The following is a 26,491-nucleotide window of genomic DNA, read 5'->3' on the forward strand; positions in this document are numbered from 1 at the left end:
CCATTTTGAGTGTAAGGCCCAAAAATATCTTCAACTCCCCTAATAAAGTGGGAGTCCACTTGTTTGTCCTAGAATGAGGCCCGAGAGTGTCTCCTTGCTCCCTCAGAAGTTGTTCGGCATGCAAATTTGTTTGTTGCTCAATTTCATCAGGGAAGTCAACATCCAAAAAGAGATGGACGTAGTTAATTTATTAGCAAAATATTAGCCCCATCGATTTTACATCAAGCGTCATCAGTGAAAGGCGGAATCTGGGGCTGAACTAAATTGGGACGCTGACAAGCGAGCACTCAGTCTTTGCTTGCCCCCCGCACGTGCTTGCTCTCTGGGTTGGTCAAACCTGCTGCTGTTGTCCCACTGCACAGACTGTGCTTGCGAAGGGACAGCACGAATGTCAGTCTCCCTCAAAATCGCTGGAAGATGAGTCGTTGGATGGAACTGCGCCGACTGAAAAATCACTCCCAGATTGTGCTTCATTGTCCTTTCCCTCAGATGCTGTCTCAGTATCTGCTGTCTCGGTTTTTGATCCTGCCTCAGAGTTTGACTCCAGAAACAGTTTTAGGTTGTGTGCAGCATTCATCCAACGAGACGCCATCTCTGCTAGTGCCTAAAACCTTCCTGCAGATTACAGAGGCGGACAACGGCGGACACACTGACCGCACTTCCCCTGCTGAGTTCACTTTGTGTAAAGATCAATAGTTAATCAGGTTCGGTGTGCACAGGCTACTCCAGCACCTGCTGTTGTTTGGTGCTAACTGCAACGCAGAGATATTCTGAACCCAAGATTGGAGTGGTGCACCACCCGTTTATGTAGAGAAAGTGGTTTTTAATAAGTATTAGCAGCCGTCAGCTCTGTCGGGTCTTGTGGCTCCGACAGAGCTGACGGCTGCTCCTTATATGCTCGAACAGATTCGGCCGCATACAAGCCCTTATCAAGGAGGCCCTCGCAGCTCCTCTGTACATGTTCACTACAACTCAGACGACACGTATACTTATGCCCTGAAGAAGTTCATTGTTATGAACGAAACGCATTGGCTGACAATTTCCTATATTCAGATTTTTGCAATAAAGGACTGTTTAGACAGCTCTACAAAGACTATAATATTTATTGAAAACAACTTTCTCTACATAAACTGGTGGTGCACCACTCCGCTCTTGAGTTCAGAATCTGCCTAAAACCTTCCTTCTAAAACACTATCCTACGTAGAAGGCAGATAGTTTGTTGATTTGAAAGCGTGGGTGGGTGTGTGTGTTAGTGATGTGTGCAACAGTTCATGACAAAGTCACCTTACCTTGCCTTTCCAAAATCGGCAGGCTCTCCAAAGACACTAGTAAAGACAAAGACAGTGTTAATTCACCTTGCCACCTTTCTATACTAACACTGCGCGCAGAGTGGCGGGCCCAGTAATAAATATGCTGGCATTCCCTCTGTGATAACACCCTACCCAGCTCCCCCTCCCACAGTGTCCGGGAGATTTCTGGTTGTTGGGGCTACTCTGGATGAACTTATAAAGATCAGTTGTCAATCGGGCGTCTGAATCTCTATTTAGTAGCCACTTTTCAAAGGTTGTTAGCGGTCTCTCTGCTCCCCCTTAACCCTCCCACCCCTCCTCCCGAATCTCAGATTGCAATACCCAATGTCTAATCTGGTGATAACGGTAGCGCTCTAGCTCTGGGAGACAGTGCTGCTCCCTCAGGTCGCTAAAGTCTGTGAGACCATGCTGCTCCCTCAGGTCGCTAAAGGACAATGGCCCTTCCAAGTCAAAGAAGTGACCTATTGATGGGCAGCCTTCCTTTGACCCCCATGCGAAGGCATAAGTATCCAAGCCCAGGGTATAATCTGGGCTATTGACTATGGGCATAATCGGAGATGGGAATGTCGTGAGGCCCTGTGTGGTAGCAACCCAATCCCAGGACACTAAAGTGGAATGTGTGACCTTTGAAAGATACAGATTACGAGGTCTGTCTGCTTTAGTGAGAAAGGGAATTCCCCCTCCCATAATGGTTGCTGAGCTAGTGCCCTGTCCATGAACAGCCAGTGCTTCTCTGATTCCGGCCTGGACCATTCAACCAAAGCTCGTAGCTGAACTGCCCAGTAATATTCCTGTAAATTCGGGACTGCAAGTCCTCCATCGGGTGCGGTGATCCCTCAAAATGAAGTGTATGTCTATGTGTATATGTATATATATATATATATATATATATATATATATATATTTTCTCAACCCAGTTGGCCGAAACGCGTCTTCCCGTTTCATATGCACTTTAAATAAATTCGTCACTGCGGCTGCAGTTTAAAACAAAGAAGAAGGTGTCCGTCTCTCTTTCATGGTGCCGAGAAGCGCTTTGGAGTGGTATTTGGAAATATATATATATCCTCTATATCTTTTTGGGGGGGCGAGATAGTCATCTTAATTGCTGCAATCCTACCCAGCCAGGAGAGTGAGTACGATCTGCATAGGCAGTCACTGGTCTATCGCAGCTGTATTGTTTAGGGAGACAGAGGACTGTATACTAGCTGTAAGTTGTAGACCTAGGTAAGGGATATGATCCTGAGGCCCATTGTAGATGATACTTTATCTGGAGTGACGCCAACATTGTTGGTCTGAGAGTCCGGCCGAGAGCCTGGGACTTGCTGACGTTAACCTTGAAACCTGACGCTTGTGCAAAGCGCTCCAGCTCCGCCAATAAGGCGGGAAGCGACTGCTCAGGCTGTTCGAGGGTGGCCACAGCCTCCGCATTAAAAATAACTATTTACATTTTGGTGATCTCCAAACCGTACCCCAGATATTAAGAAGTCATCATGAACTCTTTCGGCCATGGGCTCCATGTAAAGAGGAAATCAGAGTGGCGAGAGAGGCCATCCCTGCCTTGTCCCTTGTTGGATGAAGAAGGGGGCCAAGAGTGCTCCATTTACCCGGACCAGAGCACCCGGCTAGGTGTAACTGCCAAAAACTCAGTTTATACATCCATCTGGAAGTCCAAAATTATGTAGGGTTGCTTGAGATAGGGCCGATGCATCTTATCAAATGCCTTCTCGGAGTCCACTGATACAAACATGCGCTCATCTTGGAAGCGTTCGGACTTGTCTGTTGTATGTAGCAGGCGTTTGGTATTATCGGAGCACTGGTGATCTTATATAAAACCTGATTGGTCTGGATCAATTAACCCAGGAAGGCAGGGGGAGAGTCTCTGTGCTAGGATTCCTTTAAATATTTCAAGATCCACATTAAGGAGAGAGATGGGGCGATAAGATGCATAGTTCTGCTTGTCCTTCCCCGGTTTGGGTATTACTGTGACCAGCGCTTCCAGCATTGTATGTGGCATGGGAGATGTTGACCCAATCGAGTTAAAAACTCTCACGCGCAAAGGGGCCACTGTAGCACAAAAGGTTTTATAAAAATTGTAAGAGAAGCCATCTGGGCCTGGGGATTTGAGTGGTTTTAGTTTAGATATTGCAGATATAACTTCCTCCAACCTAATTGGGGACTCAAGGTCCTCCACCTGACTAGGAACCAGCCTGGAGGTTTGCACTCCCTGTAGGTACTGCGCCAGAGCCTCTACAGGGAGTTCCTGCACTTCGTATAGGAACCCGTAATATTGTCAAACTGTTTACAATGCCGTGATCTGTGGCTCGCTCCTGCCCCGAATGATCCAGAACCATGGATATAGAGGTCGATTGTAACTGAGCCCGCAATTTATTTGCTAAGAGTCTCCCACACTTGTCACCCTAGGAGTAAAATGTGTGCTATGGCCGCGTGACCCACCCTATTAATATCGAGACCCGCTAATTGTGCCCTCACTGCTGTCAGCTGCCTCCAAACCGTGGGGGCTCCTGTCCTTTGGTGTATGCGCTCCAATTCTGCCTTCTCAGCTGGTTTTGTTATCATTCGCGAAGATAGCTAAAAATTCTCCTCTAATAACCGCCTTCAATGCATCCCCTAAAATAGCAATAGGGGTGTCTGGTGTATTGTTGATTGCAAGATAGTCTACTATAGACTTTGTAATATGCTGAACCACCGTGGGGCGCTGTAGTACTGTCTCCCTCCGACTCCACAGCCGGCGGGTGGGGCGTGGGCGAGAGAGGGCAGGAGATGTATGCACTGCCAAGTGTCTGAAAGAGAGCAAGGAAGAATCTCAATCTGCTGAGTTTGTTGGGACATTCTATTACTTGTCAATATATTCTCAATTCTGGAATATGTCTTGTGGGGGGTGGGAATAGAATGTATATTCTCTAGATGACTGATGTCGGGACCTCCAAATGTCCTACAGCCCGGCTTCAGTTAGTAACAGTCTCCCTCTTTTAGAAAGGGCCCCTGTCTGCCCGTAGCGCTGAGTCGATCTGTCCATCTCCGTGTCAAGGACAAGGTTAAGGTCTCCCCCTATGATTAGCAGTATCCAACCCGCCTCCCCACCCAGGCCCCATGCAGTGACAACCTGTGAACAGCCAAATGGAAGCATCTGCTCTGCCTCCCCCAGCAATGCAGCATGACCCTTCTGAGTCTAGTCCGCACTGGCTAAATCATCTTCCAGGGAGGGAATAACCCCTTGCCGGTCTTTCGCAATAGTCTCTGGATCTGGTCGGAGGCGAAGTGGGTAGCAGCCGACTCTTTTCCAGCCGTCGAGTCCAGGAGTGCGTCGTCTAGACCCTTTTTGTGAAGGCTAGATCAGGTCATCATTTATGAGACCAAGCTGCTACTTGGCTTTTTGTAGTGAACAGGTTTGAACCAAAGAGCCATCCCATTTAAAGATCAAGCGGAAAGGGTGACCCCAGGAGTAGGATATGTCCTTAGAACACAGTTGGGAGGTGATAGGCCTGAACTCCTTTCTTTTTTGTAGGGTGGATGCTGCTAAATCCTGGAAGAGAAGGGGCTTAACTGATCGTAATTAGATTGGGTGCTTGTCCCGAGCCTCTCGGAGGACCTTTTCTTTGAGTTGAAAGTCATGCACACATGCCAGTATGTCCGGAGTGGGGGCCGTAGCAGTTCTCTTCGCACCCACACCCTGGGTTCTGTCCAGCTAGATCTGCAGCTCGGGCGGGGCCCCAAGGATGAAGCGGAAGAGTTCTCCACGAAAGCTTCGATGTCTTGCCCGGATCCGCTCCAGGAGCGGTTTTCGAGGTCCTCCGCATGTGCTTGGAGGTCCAACTTCTGATCTTGCAGGCAGAGGACCTCTTGTTTTAGCTGTTCGACCTCCTAGTCTCTCGTTGTCTCCTGTGTCTCGAGTGTGTCGACTCTATCCCCCACTGAATCCAAGTCTTTCCGCTCTTCCCGCAGCTCCAGGGTTCTTTTTTCATGGTGTGATGGTCATCTTTCAAGGAGGCATAAAGGGACTCCAGAAAAGCGCGTTACCGGGCTATCGACGTTTCCTGCCTCCATGTCTGCAGAGCTGCCCGGAAAGGATGAAAGAGTCCCGGTGCTTCCTGCACCAGATCTGAGAAGATCCTAGACTGTCCGTTCTTTCTTAGGCTTGTTAGACGCCATGGCGATGAGTCTGCATTTCCCTCTGTAGCGGTGTTAAAAACAGCCTGAGCCGACCAGGGGACAGCCGATTCAAGTCTCCTGCCCCGTGACAGCTGGTGTGCTGCTTCCTTGTTCAGTGAGGGTAGATCTATAGTTCCACAACTAACTCCGAAGGCGGACGCTATCCTGCCCAAGCCTTAAGCTCGCTCCGCTGAGCTATCTCTCCCAGTACTCTGCCCTGCGGCCCCAGTCCTCGGGGGCCCCCCAGGTGATGGTGCAGCGCGGCCCACGCTGGCTAGCCCTCTCAGCCCGACTTCATGCATCAGAGGTACTCGCAGGTGGGGGGTGGAGAAGCGAGTAGGCACGTCCTACTCATCCGCCATCTTAACCACGCCCCCAATTTAATTTGTTTTAAAGCTTTAATGATCTACTTAGCTATTCACATAAAATGCATATCTGTTGTTTGCAGCAGACCCTCTGCTTTATGAAGTCAAAACTGCCACTAGACAAAAGTGCGATCTCTCTCGGGCGGGGAGAGCTGTGGTAGTAATTCTGCGTCTCCCTGGGGGCTTAAAATAAAATCTCCGATGCAAAGGTGCTTTTTACTGCAGAATTTTTGGAGGCCCTCCCCAGTGTCAGCCAGTGGTAGTTTCCCGCACCAGAGAGGTAGCGCATGTGTTGACCATTGGCCGATGCACGTACCAAAAGGGTTAATAAGTTAATTATAATTTCTAAATATTGAACCTATAACTTGCAGCTCGTGAGCTAATCTAGTGATGGAAGCATTCACTTTACAGGCCATTCACGCGTCTTTCATTGATCACATACAGCCATTCACACTGCCCGCTGCGGACCCAAATTAGTATAACGCTCGCATCAAACCAATCACCCAAACATCAGCCAAGTTCAAACACTCCATCAGTAAGTCGCTACAAAAGCACACTTATCAGACAACCACAACTGCAAACACGCCAGTCAACCGCCACTGCACCCTGCCAGCCAACCTCTACCCTATACTGCAAGCAAACCGTAACTTCAACGTCCCCTTAAAGCTCCATGCCACTTGAATTCCTAAAACTCTCCCAGAATAAACCTATTGCACATGCGAAGCGCAAAAATGAGTAACTAAAGAGAGCAACGTAAGTTCAATGTGGTTTTTTTCCCCCCAATTTTAAAATAACCTATCTATTGGTAGAAAATGTTTGCATGCATAGCAAGTATTGGTAAACATGTCAAACAATTGTCAGCGTGATGTCAAAACAGAAAATGTGTAGCAATACAGACCATATTGTCAGTTGTCTTTAACTCTCATGGTTGCTCCCAGTACTTGAGTTGTGTATGGTATAGTTCAAAACATGTGGACACACTTGGACATGTTTAGAAGGACACTGTGGAAAGTACATATGACTGTCATTTCGTACTCCTCTTTGGACACAGGCTCTACATCTCCAACAAGGAAAGTATTTTTTGGTTGTTGGAGGAATGTATTCAGGAGAGTGACGATCTTTCAATCTAGCCACATTCTCAACCATTGATTTTCTCTGAACACTTGTTTGCCTCAAGGTTACAGATTACAGTCTACTGAAACTACAAAAGTTATCTGTGAATCTGGAAAATTAGCTATGAATACAAAACAAGCTTTAAATGATGCCGAATAGAACAAATGGCTACTTTTTCAACAACATTTGACTTTCGAGCTGCATTGTTAGGCTCCAAACTTTGATGTAGTCTATCTACACCCCCCCCATGTGCTGATAGTGTAGAATGCACACTGGTTTGTGCACTTTGGCTACCTGACCCCAAACAGTTGCCGGTGACACACTTTCATTGTTAATAGTGTGCAAAATTTCAAAGCAAGTAGTTCATTGCTACCCAAGGCACCTGCTCTCTCCCTTTTGTAATTTCTTACACACAAGCTTTTAGAGTAACTTTTACGGTTAGAGTGGATTATGCCACAGTGTCCCCTTTGAACCCAAACCGATCGGACGTGGTACCCGACAGGGGTGTCCCCTGTCTCCACTGTTGCTTGGCAGTGGAGCCATTGGCTGAAATGCTCAGAAAACAGACTATGGAGTGGGATATTCCCCTGGGTGACATCACACATGCAGTGTCACGGTAAACGGACAATATTCTGATATACTTCAGGGATTTGCGTACTCTTACACCTATGCAACAGTGACGCCCATTAGAAATGGGAGGCCAACAGGGAATGGTCAGAGGCACTGCTTAGCCCAAGATACATTCCCCGTAAGTCACGCTTGAGACTTACACAGCACTATATACTCCAGAGGGCCTATCTCACCCCTGGAAAAAAATCAATAAGTACCATGGGAGGGCAGACTGGCCATGCCCCAGATGTAAGCACCTAGGAACCGACCTGTTACACATGCTGTGGGGCCTGCTCATCCTTGCATGCATACTGAAATAAGTCTGTGATGCCCGGACGGTAGCCACTAATCACCAGCTGGCGCACACTTGGGAGGAATGTATACTGCACCCCTATCCTAGAAGCAAGAAGCTAAAAGCCATTTCCCGCTTTTTAGATCTGAAAGAAACACGTTAGTTAGATTCCTCACCTTAGAATATCCCCAGGCGTCAGACTGGATCCGGAAGATTTTTCGTCAGCAATACCCCTTGCGCGTCGCTAGGCGTCGTCTGCGGCTCCGCGTCCGTCGTCGGCGTCGTGCGCCGGGATGACGTCGTCTGAGTACTTAGACGCCGCCCTCGCGCGCTGACGTCAGTTCTTCTTTTTTCCGCGCCAGTAAACGCAGATCCGGGAGAGCTACCCCTTTAGTCAATTTTTGACTAACTTTTTTGATCCTTTTTGATCGTGTCTCTACACCGGTGCCGGTAGGATGCCTGGGTTTAAAGCCTGTACGGACTGTAACCGATTGTCGGTTACGGACCATCACCGCCGGTGTCTTTACTGCTTGGGCCTCGATCACGACGCGGAGTCTTGTTCGGACTGCAAGGCCCTGACCTCGAAGGCTAGACGGGAGCGGTCCCGTAAGCTTCTCGAGATTCGCCACTCGGCTCTGCGCGCCTCTCGATCCCGGTCCAGGAGGAGGTCCAAGGATCGGTCGCGGAGCCGCAGCCGACGTCACCATCGGTCGTCGGGATCCAAGTCTTCGGGTAAGTCGAAGCATTCCAAGAAGTCCAAGAGGCGACACCGCTCTTCGGACTCACCTCGCCGGTCGCGCGACTCGGTCGAGGGTCAGGGTGGTTCCACCCCCGCGGCTCCGGCGGAGCCGCAGGCGCCGCGCCCGTCCCCATACCCTCCGGTCCCTGGGACTGACGCGACGCCGGCGAAAGTCAGTGCCTTCCTCTCGGCCATGAGGAACCTGGCTCCGCCGTCGGCGCCCGCTGGCGTGCCTTCGGGCCCCGCGGGCCCGACTGGGCTGCCTTGCCTGCCGGTGGCCCCGGCGCTGTTGACGGCTCCGGCCTCGACGCCGCAAGCGCCCGAGGGACCCGTTCTCGAGTCCCCGTCGACGCCGGTCAACCTTGTCACGCCTCCTCCGCCGGCGTCGACACAGGTTCCACCCCCGACGCCGACGTCGACTCCGCTCGACGTCGTGCCCCAGTTCAGTCCCGCTCCGGGCCCGGCGCCGGTCCGGCGTCGATGGACGCCGAGATCGACGCCGCTAGAGACACATTTTGTCTACCGCCCGGCTCCGTTACTTTCTCCTCTACACCAGGAGTCGGATGATGGGGACTACTGGGAGGGATCCGAGGATCCTATGGCCGCTCAGGCCCAACTGTCCCAGGACTGGGCAGATGAACTGGGGGAGGCCAGTGGTCTGGATACCTCGCCAGACACTGGATTCATCTCTCCTCCGACTGTGGCTTTGGAGGAGGGTGCTGCTTTCTCCGTGGTGCTGCGCAAGGCGGCCGCAGCCCTTGGGCTCGAGCTACCTGCCGTGGCTGTGAGGACGAATGTCCTCACTGAGGTGCTTCAGTCTGCAGCAAGCTCCACTGAGCCTCTGCTGCCGTTCAATGAGGCCCTCACTGACGTTCTACAGGGCACCTGGTCCAAGCCCTCCACAGTTCCTCCTGTGGACAGGAACGTCGCCATGCGCCACCGCCCTGCTCCGGGCGACCCCAGTTTTCTGTCCCAGCACCCTACCCCTGAGAGCCTGGTTATCCAGGCCTCCACCTCCCAATCCTCTTTCCCGACCGCCCCGCCGGACCGGGATTCCAAGAGACTAGAGCAGTTTGGCAAGAAGCTGTTCTCTTCCCTTAGTTTGGGCCTGCGGTCTTTGAACACCGCTTGTCTCTTGGACCGTTATTCCCACTCTCTGTGGGATGCGGTGGAGGACGCGCTGCCCCTGTGTCCGGAGGAGGTCCGGATACGACTTACCCAGGCTCTGGCCGATGGGAGGGATGCCGCGCGACATGCTATAAGATGTGGGCTTGACACCACGGACTCGCTGGGTAGGGCGATTTCGACCTCAGTGGCGCTTAGACGTCACGCCTGGCTGCGGTCCACGTCATTTTCGGGTGATGTCCAGAGCTCTCTCATGGACATGCCCTTTGATGGCACTCGCCTTTTTGGCGAGAAAGCGGACAGTGCGCTGAATCGCTTTAAGGACTCCCGGGCTACGGCCAAGTCCTTGGGCCTCTCGGCCCCGCGGTCGCAAACTTCCGCCTTTCGCCCCTTTCGTGGCCAAGGAAGGGGTGCCTCCTCACGTACGCCTAGCCACCAGCCGCAGAATCAACCTGTGCGCGGTCGCGGACGTGGTGTCCGCCAAGGCGGTTCTGGAGGACGACTAGGTCAGTCCACATCTACCCCGGCAGCATCCGCCTCAAAACCTTCCTAGTCCGAGCTTTCAGGCCCATTCCACGCCAGTGGGCGGCAGAGTTCGCCATCACCTGCTCCACTGGCGGTCCATCACATCGGACAGGCGGGTGCTGCAAATCGTCCGAAGGGGCTACTCCCTCCCCTTCGAGACGACCCCTCCAGCCATGCCACCGCAGCACCACCGTATCTCGGGGGATCATTTGAATCTTCTCCACGAGGAAGTTTCCGCCCTCTTGGCCAAGGGGGCCGTTGAGCGCGTTCCGAGTCCAGAAGTGGGACGTGGTTGTTGTTCCCACTACTTTCTGGTTCCCAAGAAGGGCAAAGGGGGCCTACGCCCTATCTTGGACCTCCGGAACGTCAATGCCTTCCTCCGGAAGGAAAGGTTCAAGATGTTGACCTTGGCTCAGGTTCTAGCTGCCCTAGACCCCGGAGACTGGATGGTAGCGTTGGACTTGCAGGACGCATATTTCCACATCCCCGTCCTGCTGGCCTACCGGCGTTACCTGCGGTTCACGGTGGGCCCAGAGCACTTTCAGTTTACCGTGCTCCCCTTCGGTCTCACCAGTGCCCCTCGGGTGTTCACGAAAGTGATGGCGGTGGTCGCAGCTCATCTGCGCAGATCAGGGGTTCCAGTCTTCCCCTATCTCGACGACTGGTTGTTGAAGGCGGGCTCGCCCCGGGCAGTCGTCTCCCACCTCCAGACTACGGCGGATCTCCTGCATTTGCTGGGGTTTTCCATCAACGTGCCGAAGTCACACCCGAGTCCCTCTCAGAAGCTCCTTTTCATCGGAGCGGTTCTCGATTCGGCGCAGTTCCGGGTCTATCCACCGGAACAGCGGGTCCGGGATATACAGGCCCTGATTCCCATCTTTCGGCCTCTATCCTGGGTTTCGGTCAGGCTAGTGTTGCGGCTTCTGGGGCTGATGGCCTCCTGCATCCTACTAGTGCATCACGCCAGGCGGCGCATGCGGGCTCTGCAGTGGGACCTGAAGTTTCAGTGGGCCCAGCATCACGGCAACCTGTCCGACCATGTCTTTATCTCGGAGGGCACTGCACAGCAGTTGCAGTGGTGGCTCACGGACCGCGATTGGGTCATGGGCAGAAGCCTCTCCCTTCCCCAACCGGAGCATGTCGTAGTGACGGATGCGTCCCTCCTGGGATGGGGTGGCCATATGGGAGAGCCGGAGATCAGAGGCCTCTGGTCTCCGGCGGAGTCTCGTCTCCACATCAACCTGTTGGAGTTGAGAGCGATCCGGCTTGCACTGAAAGCCTTCCTTCCCTCTGTCAGGGGCAGTGTCGTGCAGGTGTTCACGGACAACACCACCGCCATGTGGTATTGCAAAAAACAGGGAGGGGTGGGGTCGTGGACCCTTTGTCGGCTCTGCGCCTCTGGACGTGGCTGGAACACCAGGGCGTCACCCTAGTGGTTCAACATCTCTCTGAACGCCAGAGCAGACGCCAGAGCAGACTAACTCAGCCGCCGGTGCATGATGGATCACGAATGGCGTCTGAACTCCGAAGTGGCGCAAGGTCTCTTTCAGCAGTCGGGAGAGCCTTGGTTAGATCTATAAGCCACCGAAGAGAACGCGCAATGTCAGCAGTTCTGCGCGTTGGAATTTCCAAGGCGGCACTCGCTCGGCGACGCTTTTCGTCACGAGTGGAGTTGCGGTCTGTTGTACGCCTATACCACTTCTGCCCAGAGTGCTGAAGAAGATCAGGCGCGACCGGGCCCAAGTCATCTTGGTGGCTCCGGACTGGGCACGAAGGTACTGGTATCCCGAGCTACTCAGTATGTTGACCGATCCTCCGATACGTCTGCCTCTTCGGGAGGATCTTCTGTCGCAGCAGCAGGGGACGGTCCTCCACCCGAACCTGTCCAGCCTCCACCTCCATGCGTGGAGATTGAGCGGCGGCAGTTGATGCCATTTGACTTGCCTCCTGAAGTCTGTGATATCATTCTGGCAGCCAGGCGTCCCTCCACAAAGACGGTATACGCCTGCCGGTGGAACAAATTTGTGGCATGGTGCACAGCAAAGGCTGTGGATCCCCTTTCCGCCCCTCTTTCTGAGGTTCTCCTCTTTCTTCTTTCTTTGGCCCGGCACCCTGAAAGGTTATCTTGTTGCCATCTCTGCCTTCTTGCGGCTTCCTGATCAGCCTTCTCTTTTCAAGTCCCCTGTAGTTGCACGCTTTCTAAAGGGCATTACTCACACGTTCCCTCCTGTCCCGTTTGTAATGCCTCAGTGGGACTTGAATCTTGTCTTGACATTCCTGATGTGCGCTCCCTTCGAGCCTCTTCAATTGTCCCCTTCGTCTTCTGACTCTTAAGACTGCTTTTCTGGTAGCCATCACCTCGGCTAGACGGGTGAGTGAGGTCCAGGCTTTATCTTCAAAGCCTCCTTTTCTGTCTGTTCATCCGGACAAGGTTGTCCTTCGGCCTCGTCCCTCCTTTCTTCCGAAAGTGGTGACTCCATTTCATCTTGGGCAGTCTGTCACCTTGCCCACCTTCTTTCCGCCTCCGCATCCTTCCAAAGAGGAAGAGAGGCTCCACCGTCTGGACCCAAAACGTGTGCGCTCCTTTTATTTGGACCGCACAAAGCAGTTCCGGGTGGACGACCAACTTTTCGTTGGATACGTGGGTGCTAAGAAGGGGAAAGCTGTGCACAAACGGACCATCTCTCGGTGGGTCGTTTTGTGCATCAAAATTTGTTATTCCTTGGCAAAAAAGGACCCTCCTGCTGGGCTGCGCGCCCATTCTACTCGGGCCACTGCGGCTACTACTGCTTTGGGACGGGGTGTCCCTTTGCAGGACATCTGTCAGGCGGCAACGCGGGCTTCGCTACACACGTTTGCCAGGCATTATTGCCTTGACAGCCAAGTCCGGAGGGATGGCTTCTTTGGCCGTTCTGTCCTCCAGGACTTTCTGGTGTGATCTTGGTTCGCAGACCCACCACCGGGGATGGTATTGCTTGGGTATCTATTCTAAGGTGAGGAATCTAACTAACGTGTTTCTTTCAGATGAACAAGTTACTTACCTTCGGTAACGATGTATCTGTAAGAAACATTAGTTAGTTGGATTCCTCACCGACCCACCCATCCTCCCCGTTCTGCAAACTGACATCTAGGGTTAAGGTTATCCTTTTCAGGCCCCTAGATTTTATTTTTGGCACCAGTGTCGGTCTTTGCATGGCTCTGCGTTCCTGGCGCGGAAGGCTATGCACAAGAACTGACGTCAGCGCGCGAGGACGGCGTCTAAGTACTCCGACGTCATCCCGGCGCACGGAGCCGCAGACGACGCCTAGCGACGCGCAAGGGTTATTGCTGACGAAAAATCTTCCGGATCCAGTCTGACGCCTGGGGATATTCTAAGGTGAGAAATCTAACTAACTAATGTTTCTTACAGATACATCGTTACCGAAGGTAAGTAACTTGTTCATCACGGCATGTTAACTGCAAAACGCTTGATATCCAAAAAGTGTAAAACAATCGGACCCCCTTTAATTGCAGCGTTGAGTCAATCAGTATGGGCAAGAGCAGAGGGCAGAGTGCTCAGTGTAAAGAACATACCTATTGCAACACAGTGGGAGGCTGTATCGCAAAGGTTTCACAGGTCACTGCAGGGGTCTGGAATTTTCCAAATCTACTTGTCCAAGGGACAAAATGCAACTGAGATCTACATGTCCTAGAAAATCCACTTGTCCCTCCTACTCCCGTCCCACATGTAACATAGGGGCTCCGGCTGACCGAGAAACATTAATATATTTTTGTTTTATTAAAATCAGTAAACCATTTAAATGCTGTGCAATTATAATGCTTAAGAAAAACTTGACAAGCAATATTATTCCTTTTATCCAAACATATAGAAATACAACAATAAATGATCTTGCATGGCAGGATGCTGTAAGACTCATATTAGCAATTCTTTAACAGTTATGATATGGTATTTTTGGGACATTTCTGTCTGTATATATCCATATTTATTTTTTGTCAACTTTATCTGTATTTATCCATATTTATTATGAGTTTCGTGTAAAAAACAAAGCTGAAACTGGTATATTTCTGCATTTCTTAAACCAATAAATATGCAGTCACGCTTTAATGCTTGCCAGGTTTCAGTGATATGAACACATGCAGAAGGTAAATCAATGCACTTATGTGAAAATATGGCACATTTCAGAATCAGCCTTGTGCATATCTACTGCTGTTTAAGCCTCTTTGCTAAAATTCCTTTTAACCCCTTGACCTATCAATCCACACAGTTATTGGCCTGGCAATAATGAAAAAGTGAGTGTATTTAGAATCACTCCAAAAGCACCCAATTTCCGTTTTTATTCACACTTGAAAATAAATACAGATAAGAAAATAAATGGTTTTCGGTCTGTATTTATCTGTAAAAATCAGTAAAAACTGAAAACAAGGAGCCTTAATTATGAAGAAAATGTTAGTTTTGGTGAAATAAAATATTTGCCTAAGATCACACAATTTAAGCATGGAAGCAATTCTTTTAATTTAGCAAGCCAGGTTCTCTTTCACAAAGCCTATCTAAATAGTTCCGGACCGTCAAGAATTCTGCAACATCACAAATAGCAGATAACAAACTACTGTAAATAAACTCGGCACTCAAACAGGATGTTGCACAATGTCACAACTAATTGCAACCAGTACTTACTTAACACACTGCTGAAAAAAAAAAAATCATCACTAAAAATGAACAAAAAAAAAAATCATCACTAAAAATGAACATCTGTCGCCAACAGCCACACCCATCTAGAATACTGGACTATCCCAGAGCATGCAGACATATCACAAATAACGGACCGTCATCACAAACATAAGATTCAAGTAAGACTGTAGAGATAACCATGACCAAAAGAATCCTGCACTATGATTAAATATAACGTGAACGTGCATTTGCAGCTATTTGAGGTAAAACTGAAGTGCATTGCAGAGCTATTTATAGATGGAGGGAGCGTTCTTCAGCAGAAATACTTATTTCTAATCCTGGTCACAATGAGCATTACGTAAAGCCTTCAGCATCAGAACTACTTTCGCTTTCGAAAATCAAATGTATTTTTAACCCCCTCAGATGAAGTCCAGGCACTAATGTGATGCACCTTGATATGTGCAGTGCCCATGTCACGGGAACAGTTGTGTCCTTTTACAATTATGAAAGATAAACTGCAGCGACAACGCTGAGGAGCCGCTGCAGCTTAAATAAAAAATGCGCACAACGGGCTAAATTAAGCCCGAAAAATAGGCACTGGCCAATTGAGCATTTTCTCACACAAATGGGATAGATATCGCCCATTTGTGAGAGAAATTGCCCGATCTGTGTCAGACATCTGGTATGAAAGGGAGTTTTAATCCACTCTGCATTCCAATAGAAACGTGCGCAGTCGGCAATAGCAGCGATGACAGCCCGCACTTTCTGCAGCCACAATGACGCCGCATTAGAGACTGTCCGTCAGCAGGCAGACAAGTTCTATTACAATATTTCAGTGCAATTTGTATGCACGCCGGGCAAAATAACACTAGCAGTGGTGGCGGGCGCTATGGCAGTGCTTAATTTTACCTCAGAAATGTAATTGCCTCGCTCGCGACGGTCCCGAAGTTCGATTGATTGCTGAGACTGAGTGACGATTCACTCCCCAGCCAATCACTGGCTAGAGCCCAGTGAAGTCATGGGCTGCTAGCCAATCGGAGGCCTCCAAAGGCTCTCGGCAAGCTTGTATGAGTGGCTGTGAGCTTCAGAGTGCCCACAGCCTCTTTACATGATTTAATGTCTACATGTCTGTTGGACAAAATAGACATTAAATCTTCTTGCCCACGAATAAAAACGACATGGGTCGGGCGATATGATTCCCTCACCCCGGTCACTGGAAGGCGGGATGGGTCCCCAGCCCCTACCTCCCCTGGAGTCACCATTCACGATAGGTCGCAGCTGGTGACTTACCTTGAGACGCGGTAGGCCCGCTGTGTAGCCTCACCTACCTCCCCATACACCCGCCCCCTATGGCCCCTAGGGTTGGGGGAGGCATTTCTGGAGTAGGCCCAGTGGTAACTGCCCATACCATAATGCATGCAATACCCAATCACAAACTAAATATACCATATTAGCAACAAATGTCCTGCTCACTGCAGGAGAGTTGTTTCCGCCCCTCTCTGTATTAAATCAACCGTATAAATCCGACAGCAGCGAGCTGCATGTGCAGTCTCGCACACATCTGCTTCGTTACTGTAGTATTGTGTAAGTCCAAGGGGGAACTGTAAGCCATAGACAACTTATTTCATGTGATGAAACAAAATTGTACTAGAATGCTCAGAGGTTCTTGTTCATGTTTAAATCTGTTACACAAATTGTCTAATTGGTAAACTTAACAAATGTAAAGCCTATCTGAATCTGCACATAGTTATTGGCAACTTCACTGATGTGGCACATTGCATGATCAAATATGAAAACATGGCTGTAATCATCATTTGGTGTGCACCATCACTGTTAATCTCCTGTAAAGTCAAGCAAATGTTATGCATGTATGCAAGCACAGCTAACTCTAAAAATCAAACGGGTTTGAAGAAAAAAAAAGCCAACAGACCGGTATGGATGGCGGTCCAACTCTAGGATGCACAGACTTGCATTGTCCTTGAAACACTTGTGCTCTTGCAAAGCAGAAGCCAGTACATCCTTATGCGCCCCAGCATTCTGGATCGGAGAGGAAAGTCTTTCAGTGAGCCAACAAGTCTTCAGAGGTCATTAAGAAATATAAGCACTCCTCCAAGGACCCACAGTACGTCCAGGGAAATGCTGTGGTAGATTCCATAATCGTGGCCACAGCAAAAAGGGGCATACTATCTATCTCCACAAGCTCGCCTCCAATTAAAAAGCAAGACCGTATTAATGGTGGGGCGCAAAATCTAGAGTGATGCAGCTAAACCGTGGAGAATCGCATACTCCAATGCCCTCCTATATTAATACGCCCACCAACACAGCGTAAAAATGGGACAACTAATGAAACCTCTCCCTGAGCTGTTCCAAAGCCTGGTAGCTGCCCTAGTGGAAGAGGGGTAGACAGTTGCCAAAAAATGCCTGAAGTCTGCCCTTGACGCCACAGCCAGTTAACGGATTGTCACAGGCACAACCCTGAAGAGGCACGCCTGGCCGTGGGTATCTGGGTTCAGGAGTGAGTTGCAGGGAAGCATTACCAATACCCATGCTGCAACAACTGAAAAAAGGCAATGCCAAGGTCGTGGGAGCATTGCAGTTTCAAGGCCACAAGTGGAGGGAATTACCATACTAAGCGTCCAACTGGAAGGACACCTTTTTAGAGCATACCGTCATAGGAATCCTGCAACAATGCAGGGCAGCCATCAACAAAACAGTGGCAAACCCAATCAGCCTTTCAGGGCAGAGGAAGAGGACAGGCCTCCTTAGGAGGCTGCTTCTCAATCAAGTGACCCCTGTCCCCCCTCCTCTCCACCCCCTTATTAACCGCCTCACCACACAGTCGAGGCAGAATAGAGGGCTTCCTTCAGGAGTGGAGACGGGCCATGCTAGACAAACAGATCCTCCACATCGTCCAACATGAGAATTGCATAGAACTTCTAAAGACCCTGCCCGGGGGGCAGACCAAGGAAAAGATCACACTGAAGAGGAGAGATGTTGAATGCAACGCAGATTGCAGGATCTCATACAATAAACGGCAGTAGAGTACCCGGAACAGAAATCAACTAAGGAAGCTTCTCATCACATTTCCTCATCCTAAAACCAGACCGGTCTCTTATGATCAATTCTAGACCTCCGATTCCTAAACTAGTTAATGAAAATTCAAAATGACCATGCTGCAGTAGGTCATCCTACTACTGCGTGAAAAGGGCTACATGGCAACCATTGGCCCAAAATAGGTCTACCTACACATCCCAGTGATCCGTTAGCACAAAAGGTACCTATGGTTCATCATCGTCTGAGTGCTCCCTTTCTGAATCAAGTTAGCACAGTTGCTACCTACCTAAACCAGCATTTGCAATGCAATAGGTCTCGCATTGACGCAAGTTTGAGCTATTGGCCTTGTAAATGACAATGGCTTTTAGTTTTGTTTTTGTATTTGTTTTAATAACGAAAACAAAAATAAAAGGCATTGTTATTTGCGTGAGTTGGAGGGGTGTCCAAGGGGCGTGAGGCTGTGGCAAAGAGGTGGGGGCGGGCGGGGTGGCAGGGTTGGGGGGACGTCTAATGGCAGGGGCTTTCGCAGTCACTCAACACCTCTCTAAAAACCTATACAATTGTACAAATATACAGCGCGGAACGCCCTTTTAAATTGGACAACGTACCTTTGTGCAACGTCTGAAAAATTAAAGTATGCTAATGTGAGCAGATAAAGGCAACTGTCCGATTAAAATACTTGGATGTAATACAGTTGCATCCCTCACAATTCCTTTTTCAGGAAACTGGCGAGAAAGAAAAGAGCGGAAGTGAAAGCAGAGCGAGGCCAACAAAGGTAGGGGCAGGGCTCCTTAATGGAGCAGGGAGGGAAATAGGGGGGCTCTTCTTAGTGCTTAGTGAGGTGTGTCAACAGAAGCACTGTGTGGGGGAATGCAGTGTGTGCTCTAGTGAACTGAATCCAGGCACAAGGTTTGCATGTAAACCGCGCCTGTGATTAGCAACTAAAGAAAATAAGGCACTCTTTGCTTTCATCAGTCTGAGTCAACTAAGTGCGTAGAGGACTCATGCGATTCGCTTTTAGGATCAAGAAGCAGTTCCAAGGTGGTCTTTGAAACTCAAATAGCTGAAGACGGGCTAAAGCTATTCAATGATGAAAATGACACTCCAATTGATACATTCTAATAAAACTCTCATTACCCTACCTTGCAAGATAATGACAGAAATTCAAAATATTCTTTACTCGCAAGAAAAGTAAACTGAAATGGCATTAAAGTACAACCTCCATTTCAATGGTGCTGCAAGCAACAGTGCCGTGATGGCATGTGTTTGCATTTATTTACTTATTATGCACAACTTATACCATACAAGTACTCGGCGCAAGAGTAAGGGGAATATGAAGAGAGCGCACAGCAAATTCAAAGGGGACATCAAAGTGATAAAGTCAAAAAAAAGACAGAACTATGACAAAAAGCAAATGCTGGAATGTATTCCCAGTTACAGGAAACAGTGTGTTAAGAGGCCGAGACACTAGCAGCTCATGGATATTCGAAAGCCTTATGCAGAGCAGGGGCTCTTTGTCACTGAGAACTACTATACCACCACATTCGCAGAGTTCACTGCATGTTCAAATATCTTAACAGGTCTCAGAGAAAATGAGGAAACTAAGAAAACAATTTTCGAAAAGCCCAGGAGAAATAGAAGCAGACATTAAACACATTCAGGAAGAACCGTGCCATCGACCAGCTCTGTTAAAGTGAGTTGAGCTGAATTGGAACACCAGTAGCCTACTGCTCGGCTTCAGAGAATAATCTCTCGCGCTTAGAATGAAACTCTGCGCACTCGTAAAGTACCTTGATGATGCGGGGGCAGGGAAGCGCATTCCAGGCGGGGGAGCGGACCCTTTGAAGTATGATGCCGAGGCTGTGGCTACACGTGCACGCGCCAGTGGGCTGAAGCACTTCCCCAAACGGATTGCATGGCGGCACGATGCACGTGATTGTGCGTGTGCTCGCCATGCAATCCACTTTTGGGAGCACTTTGAAATGCCCCTCTTACTATAGTCTCGCATAGCGATAAACGTAATAGCTAGGCGAGACCTAAAGAATATTCACATGTTTCTAGGCCACTGGCTAGTTAAAGTAAGTTATTTTTCAATGCAGGAGGCGCAACATGATAGTCCTAGATACCCTTCACAGACTAGGGTTCACAATCAACCTAGAAAAGTAGTCCATTAAGTCAGAAAGGTAAAATCTTCCTGAGAGCAACAATCCACATAGAGGCAAGAGCTTTCTCTACCTTCAAGAGGAATGAGGCAATAACAGAACAGGCTTGCCTCTGCTGCAAGTGTCCATCTCTGCAAGTGAGGACTGTGGAGAAAATGGCCATGATTGCCTCATGCATTCCCCTTTTACCATACGCAAGACTACACATGAGAAAACGAGTGGATCCAAAATGAGGGGTCCCAGGCAACTGGTGTGTGTGTGGGGGGGGAGGGGCGGGGAGAGGGGATTTGGGTGGTCTGGCGGAATATCATACCAGTGGGCAGACTTTTCACGCAACCAACTCCTACTGTTAAGATCACCACAGCTGGGGAGCACACATGGGGCGAACTGAAGATCAGAGGGCTGTGGAAAGCGGAAGAAGTAATGCTAAAAAACATTAGCAAAGCGACACCTATTGGCTGTGCCAGCGTTTGTTTTAAAAGCAGTTTGTATGATGCAGCACATTTTTGTAAATGATTAGTGAACGATTTATAATACTTTACTACCACTAACTTAAACCACAGGATCATACTGTCCTAAATGTAATGATTGTCAATAGAACAGTGCTGTAGTAGTTCGCTGAAAAATCTTCTAAACCATGCCTCATATAAACTGGGGAGTGGGTAGTCTGTAATATTGTGTTTTTACACAACTGTGAATATAGTATGATCTTTGCGTTATAAAAAGATGTGGTATGAAATTGTTATTACAAAAATTGTGAAGTCTTAAACATTGCGTTTGGTACGCAAGGTGTGGTTTGTGGAGCTAGGCATACCTGGGGAATTTCAGAGGTAATTCATTTTAAACCTTCTTCGAGGTGTTGACTAAAGACCACCATAAACTCGTATTCAGTGTTTTTCCCTATCTTTTTATGATATACTATATCCAACTTCTATAAATTCATGGCCTTTAGCAGTGCACAATGAGGCTCACCTGGGGTACAGGCATCCATGCCTTGGTGTTGCGAGGACCAGTTTGGATGTAGGTTTCTGTCGAATGTGGTGTAGCTACAAGTTTGGGCCACCCACTCACTATGTGGGGGAGCCATTCCTCTGCAGCTGCCATTAAGTTGACTTATTGTTTCTCAATGTTGTGCTGCTTGTATAACCTGGCTTTCTCCTTGAGTGAGTTCCATTTGTTTAATCCACCTGCCTTTGTGTTCGATAGCTGCATGCTTCTCTGCTGGTGACACGAGCAGTCACTGTTTAGGTACTCGCCTTCTGACTGGAAGTCTCCCCCAGTGTGGGAGCGCTAAGCCAACTGGCCAAGCACCCCATTCTGCTTGTTAAATCTATTCTACCTTAGAGTACTAGTTCAGGGTGGAGGGAGGACCCTTCTGGTTAGGCCAGTTGATTGTTGGTCTGACTCAAGGCCTTTTTCTAAGGCCAGCCTAGGCCCTCAAAGAATGAACCAATGGTGCTCTCCTCTTGCATCCAGTCTGCAGCTATCACTCCTATATCCTCTGACTGGTTCAGTCACTCCCCACGTAAGACTGGTCCACCTCCTCTCTGCTGCCCACATCTGCCCGAACCTCAGTAGGAGTGCTGCTGTCAGCTGATCCACTCATGAAGGAGGCATAAGAATTTTCCCCCCTCATTAGCTCAGCAAAGAGCCCCCACAGAGACCTCGACCTAGAAGGTCTCCAATAGTCCCTAGCCTCCCATCTCCTGCTGATCTGGCCCGGTGTTGATCATAGGGATGGGGTTGGGAGGGGTGCGGGATTCTTCACAGTACTGAGCCAGTAAGATCGGTTACTCAAGGGCTGCCCTGTGAGCGGCTGTTTTGTTTTTGGCCTCACTTTTAAGTCACCTAACACTACCAACATTTTCCTTCTTTGCAGCTGGCCAACACCTCATGCTTGACACTCTGGCATTCTTCCTTAGGGCCCTGGGGACTAGCATGTACTGCAACCAGTCTTATAAAGAGAGGGATTTCACCTGCGTCTGTGGGCCCTTTCAATAGTGTGGAGAAACAATTTTACCCCCTTCATGGAGTCACCCTGCTCTCGCCTGCACATTCCTATCCTCGCAGGGTTGCCATTATTTTAGAGAGCTGGTCCCCTGTCGGCACTGACTAAGCCATCTAGTCCTGAGGTTTCCCCAGCTCCTGACCAGGAAAGTGCATTTGGGGGGCCCATCGCGTCTGTACTTCAGGAGGAGGTTGGGCTTCAGATACGGTCTAGACTGCAAGGAGGGTCATGCAGGTCAAAGATAATTCTACCAGCAGATTGGTTCCTGCAGTAGAACTTTCCTGTCAGGCAGAGGGTCAGTTCAGGCAAAAACCTTTGTTTTTGTGGTAGTATGATGCAGGATATTTAAACACCTTGCAGAGCTCCTTTGGGGTGCGTCCACCACCTCTGCTCCACCACCTACTTAGTTGTGTCTTAATGTGTTGTGCTGCGTTTTCAATGAATGTGCTGAATTGTGTGTTTTTTGTGTTGAGCTATAGTGTTGTGTGTTTTCTATCGTTTTTGACACCTTTACTCCCATTTTCTCAGAACACAGTACCCCTATGGAATTAGTGCTGATGATTGATGAGACTTGTGACCATGAATGGACCAACCAGGGTCCAGAAATCTTTCGAAGGGGTTTTATTTATGTTCAGTAATGTGTATACACAACCTCTTTTCTTATGGCCTGCTATGGCATTGTTATTTTAAACCAGTATATTAAATGACATTCAAAAACTTAATTTGCTAAAATGTTGTAAAGGTGGTGGGTGATTTTAAGCTTTTATTAAAGAAGCATTAATCTCCATATCTACCCTTTTTCATTAAATAGAATGGATTTGCAATGACTTTATTATTTTTTTCTCTTACATTTCTAAATATTGGTCATGGGAGAGTGTTTCAAAGGTAGAGATTTAAAGTTATTTTCATGATAATGTATCTATTGGGCATTGATTTCATTTTCCATTTATTTGCAGTAAATTTGGTTTTACAGGATTACTAGCTCCTCAAATCAAGGTAAGCTTTTTAATCAAGGTAAGGTGTTAAGTGGTTTCCTGAATGTCTGATGTACTTACTACTTTTTCGAACAGTTACGCATGACAAATTACTTTTCTACTGTTTTCTTTTAAAAATTTCACTTGGGTCTAAGTTTTTGAGATATGGCCATATACGAGCAACAAGAATATGACCTTTGTTAATCCAGCTTTGCTTCTGCTTTCTTTAAAAACCTTTTTTGGACAATCCTAATTTGATATCTCGGAGTCTGCGCTTTTCTAAAATGTTCACGTGTGTGTCGAGACATTGAGCGTTGCAGCCCATTTTAAAATAGGGAAATTGTTTTAAAACTTGAAACAGTGTTCTGCATATTGCAAAATTCTTAGTGGCACAAGTGTTTCTTTGAATCAGACTTGTAGCTTTTGAAATGTCTTTCCAAAGCAATGTTTTAAACCGATCCATTTTAAATGTAGCTTATTCTAAAAATCTGAATTGTTCAAATGTATTATTAATATAAAGTATTATTACTAAAGATGTGTACTTTCATGTGCCTTTTTCTTATCTGCAGGTGTTTTTCACTGTTTACACTCAACATGGCTGTAGTCATCCGTTTACAGGGACTTCCTGTTGTTGCGGGTTCTGCAGATATTCGTCATTTCTTCGCTGGATTGCATATTCCTGATGGAGGGGTTCATATTATTGGTGGCGAACGTGGTGAAGCTTTCATTATATTTGCAACAGACGAAGATGCAAGGCGTGCTATGGGTCGTACTGGAGGGTTCATCAAGAAATCCACAATACAACTGTTTCTTAGCAGTAAGGCCGAAATGCAGCACACCGTAGAATCAAATCGAAAAGGTGACAAAGGAATGCACAGGGGATCCAGTACAGCTGGAGCCGGGACTCCTTCAAATGCTGTCACTGCCATGAGAAAAGGAGTACATTCAACTGACTATCCAAGTCGTCAAGAGATGGGAATTGATACCAATGGTACACGCCCCATTAACACTAGTGCATCTAAAATGAATTATGGTGGCAATGTAGCAGAAACTAAGACCTTCACTTCAAAGAGTCTTCAGTATGTGCATCTAGCAGGAATGCCTTACACGGTTACTGAAGAGGAAGTACGTACCTTCTTTCAAGGTCTTCATGTTGATGACATTATGCTACTTAGACACCCAGATGGTCGTAGAAATGGCAGTGGAATAGTGAAATTTGCTACAAATAAAGATGCTTTTGAAGGACTGAAGCGCAATAATGAGTATATAGGTGCAAGATTTGTAAAAGTAAGGCCATCCACTGAAGAACAGTGGATACATTCTGGTGGGCTTGCAACAAATCGCCCAAAGCCTTCTCGCATTAGAAGTAGAGAGAGGACACCACCGAGAGACCTTTATGCCAAACATCATACAGGTTCGCATTCCCCTCCGAGGAAACAGCAGAGGCGATCTCATTCACCCTCTAGTCTGGAGTTTTACATTCACATGAAAAATTTGCCTGTACAAACGGAGAAGAGATCTATAAGAAAGTTCTTTAAAAGTTTCGATTTGACAGATACCCAAATCAAAATTATAACCACAAAACACAATACAATGGATGCGTTTGTCTTGTTTAAGAATGAGTCAGACTATAAAAGAGCTCTTGGGTTTCACAAGGAAATGTTCAATGAGCAACGAGTATATATATATGCCATTTCTAGGAAGTCTATGTTGGAAATGATTGAAGATTTTGAAGCTTTCGAGAGGAGACGGGCTGATGCTAAACAAAGGCAAGGAGAAGCGAATTTGCCAGAAACACGTTTTGATGAATATCCTGGCTCAAGAATCTGTATATACACAAGAAACTTTCCCTTTGATGTGACCAAGCCTGAAGTGCAGAAGTTCTTTGTCGGCTTTAATGTGCATGAAGATGACATTTACCTGTTAACTGATGACAAAGGCGTGGGGCTCGGAGAAGCATTGGTGAAATTTTCTTCTGAAGAACTGGCAAAGAATGCTGAATGTCTGGACAGACGTCGATTTTTGGGAACAGAGGTCCTTTTGAAACGTATCTCTTCAAAACAAATGGAGGAGTTTGGTCTGAAGGCTTTTTCAGGACTCAAATCCAAGGGTCAAGACCACACTCCGGCACCTTACGGTGGAAAGGAATATTTGCATTCTGTTGATTTACGTGGCCCCGATTTCAGGAGTGGTCCAGAAGCCTTTAATGCTCCAGCTGATCATTTTAGAAGTCCCCGACCACCCATGAATTTAGTTGAAGCAGACACGTTTGGCAGGGCACGAGTGGGCAAGTTTCCTGAAGAAAGGTTCACCAATCAGGGCATTGGTGATTTTGCTGGCGGAGCAACAAAAATAAGATTGAAGAATGTTCCTTACACAGTTACAGTTAATGAAATCTTAGATTTCTTTTATGGTTATAGAGTGATACCCGATTCTGTAACCATAGCGTACACAAAACAAGGTTTGCCAACTGGAATTGCAATTCTTGCAGTCGAAAGTTATAAAGAAGCTATTGCTGCTATTCGCGAACTAAATGAAAGACCTATTGGGCCACGTAAAGTTAACTTAAGCTTGCTTAGTGAGACTGAATTTATGCATCCATAAAAGAATGACTGAATGTCCCAGTATTGGTGCTGTAAGATGCACTTCTAATTTTCGTTTAACTGGCTTTTTTTTAAGTTACTGTTTCTAGTTTTTTGAATAGTGCACGTTCTCTACAGCAAATTGTTTGCTGTCTCAGTTTCATGCAAATTGAACTCAACTGTAAATATCAGCACTGTCCTTTATGACCAATTCATGTGTACTCCTCAGCCCAATTTCTGGCTGAGTCACTTTTAGCTGTTGCATTATTAGTGAAGCTCAACATTTTGATACAGTTTTACTTTTTAATTGTTTAAGATGGTATGCTGATTGGCCAAGTTTATTAAAAAAAACAAAAACCTAGACCATTTTACTACTTTGTAGCAGTTTATTTTTTACTTGGGATAGATTTGAATGCATTGCAGTATTTTTTTTTTATCAATGTATGTTATGTTTTGTGTAATATACAGGAGCATCTGTAACAAAGTAAGTGACTCCTGTTAATTCTACTGGTTTATTTCCCAAAAGTAAAATGTGACACAGGCTCACACTTCAACGACTGGTCTGTTTTCTTCTTCAAAAGAAGCCTTTAGAAAGTCCGCATACATCTTCCTTTTTTAGCTATTAAGCGCCTATTTGTATGTAGGTGGCTAATGCACTCTTTGGTCATTTCATTAAAGCCAGCTGCTGTTTCTCTTCTTTTAACAATATCTGCAGTTTGGCTTTTGCATTAGTTGTCAGCTTTGTAAATGTCTTAAGGACTTCATTATTCTCCAACTGCAGACAAGTCAAATTT

General features: G+C 47.6%; 1 protein-coding gene across 1 annotated transcript in view; it reads left to right on the top strand.

Annotated features, from left to right (window-relative positions):
• The window catches only part of RBM12B (RNA binding motif protein 12B), a 63,141-nt gene extending 36,896 nt beyond the window's left edge, over positions 1–26,245 (top strand). Inside the window, exons 2-3 of the mRNA XM_085605280.1 lie at positions 23,098–23,137; positions 23,685–26,245. Coding sequence (XP_085461406.1) covers positions 23,710–25,719 — 2,010 coding nt within the window. The 5' untranslated portion in view covers positions 23,098–23,137; positions 23,685–23,709 and the 3' untranslated portion in view covers positions 25,720–26,245. The remainder of the gene's footprint in view (positions 1–23,097; positions 23,138–23,684) is intronic.
• Positions 26,246–26,491: the final 246 nt, after the last annotated feature.

The sequence above is a fragment of the Triturus cristatus genome, chromosome 5_1 (genome assembly GCF_964204655.1).
Source record: "Triturus cristatus chromosome 5_1, aTriCri1.1, whole genome shotgun sequence".
Taxonomy (NCBI): domain Eukaryota; kingdom Metazoa; phylum Chordata; class Amphibia; order Caudata; family Salamandridae; genus Triturus; species Triturus cristatus.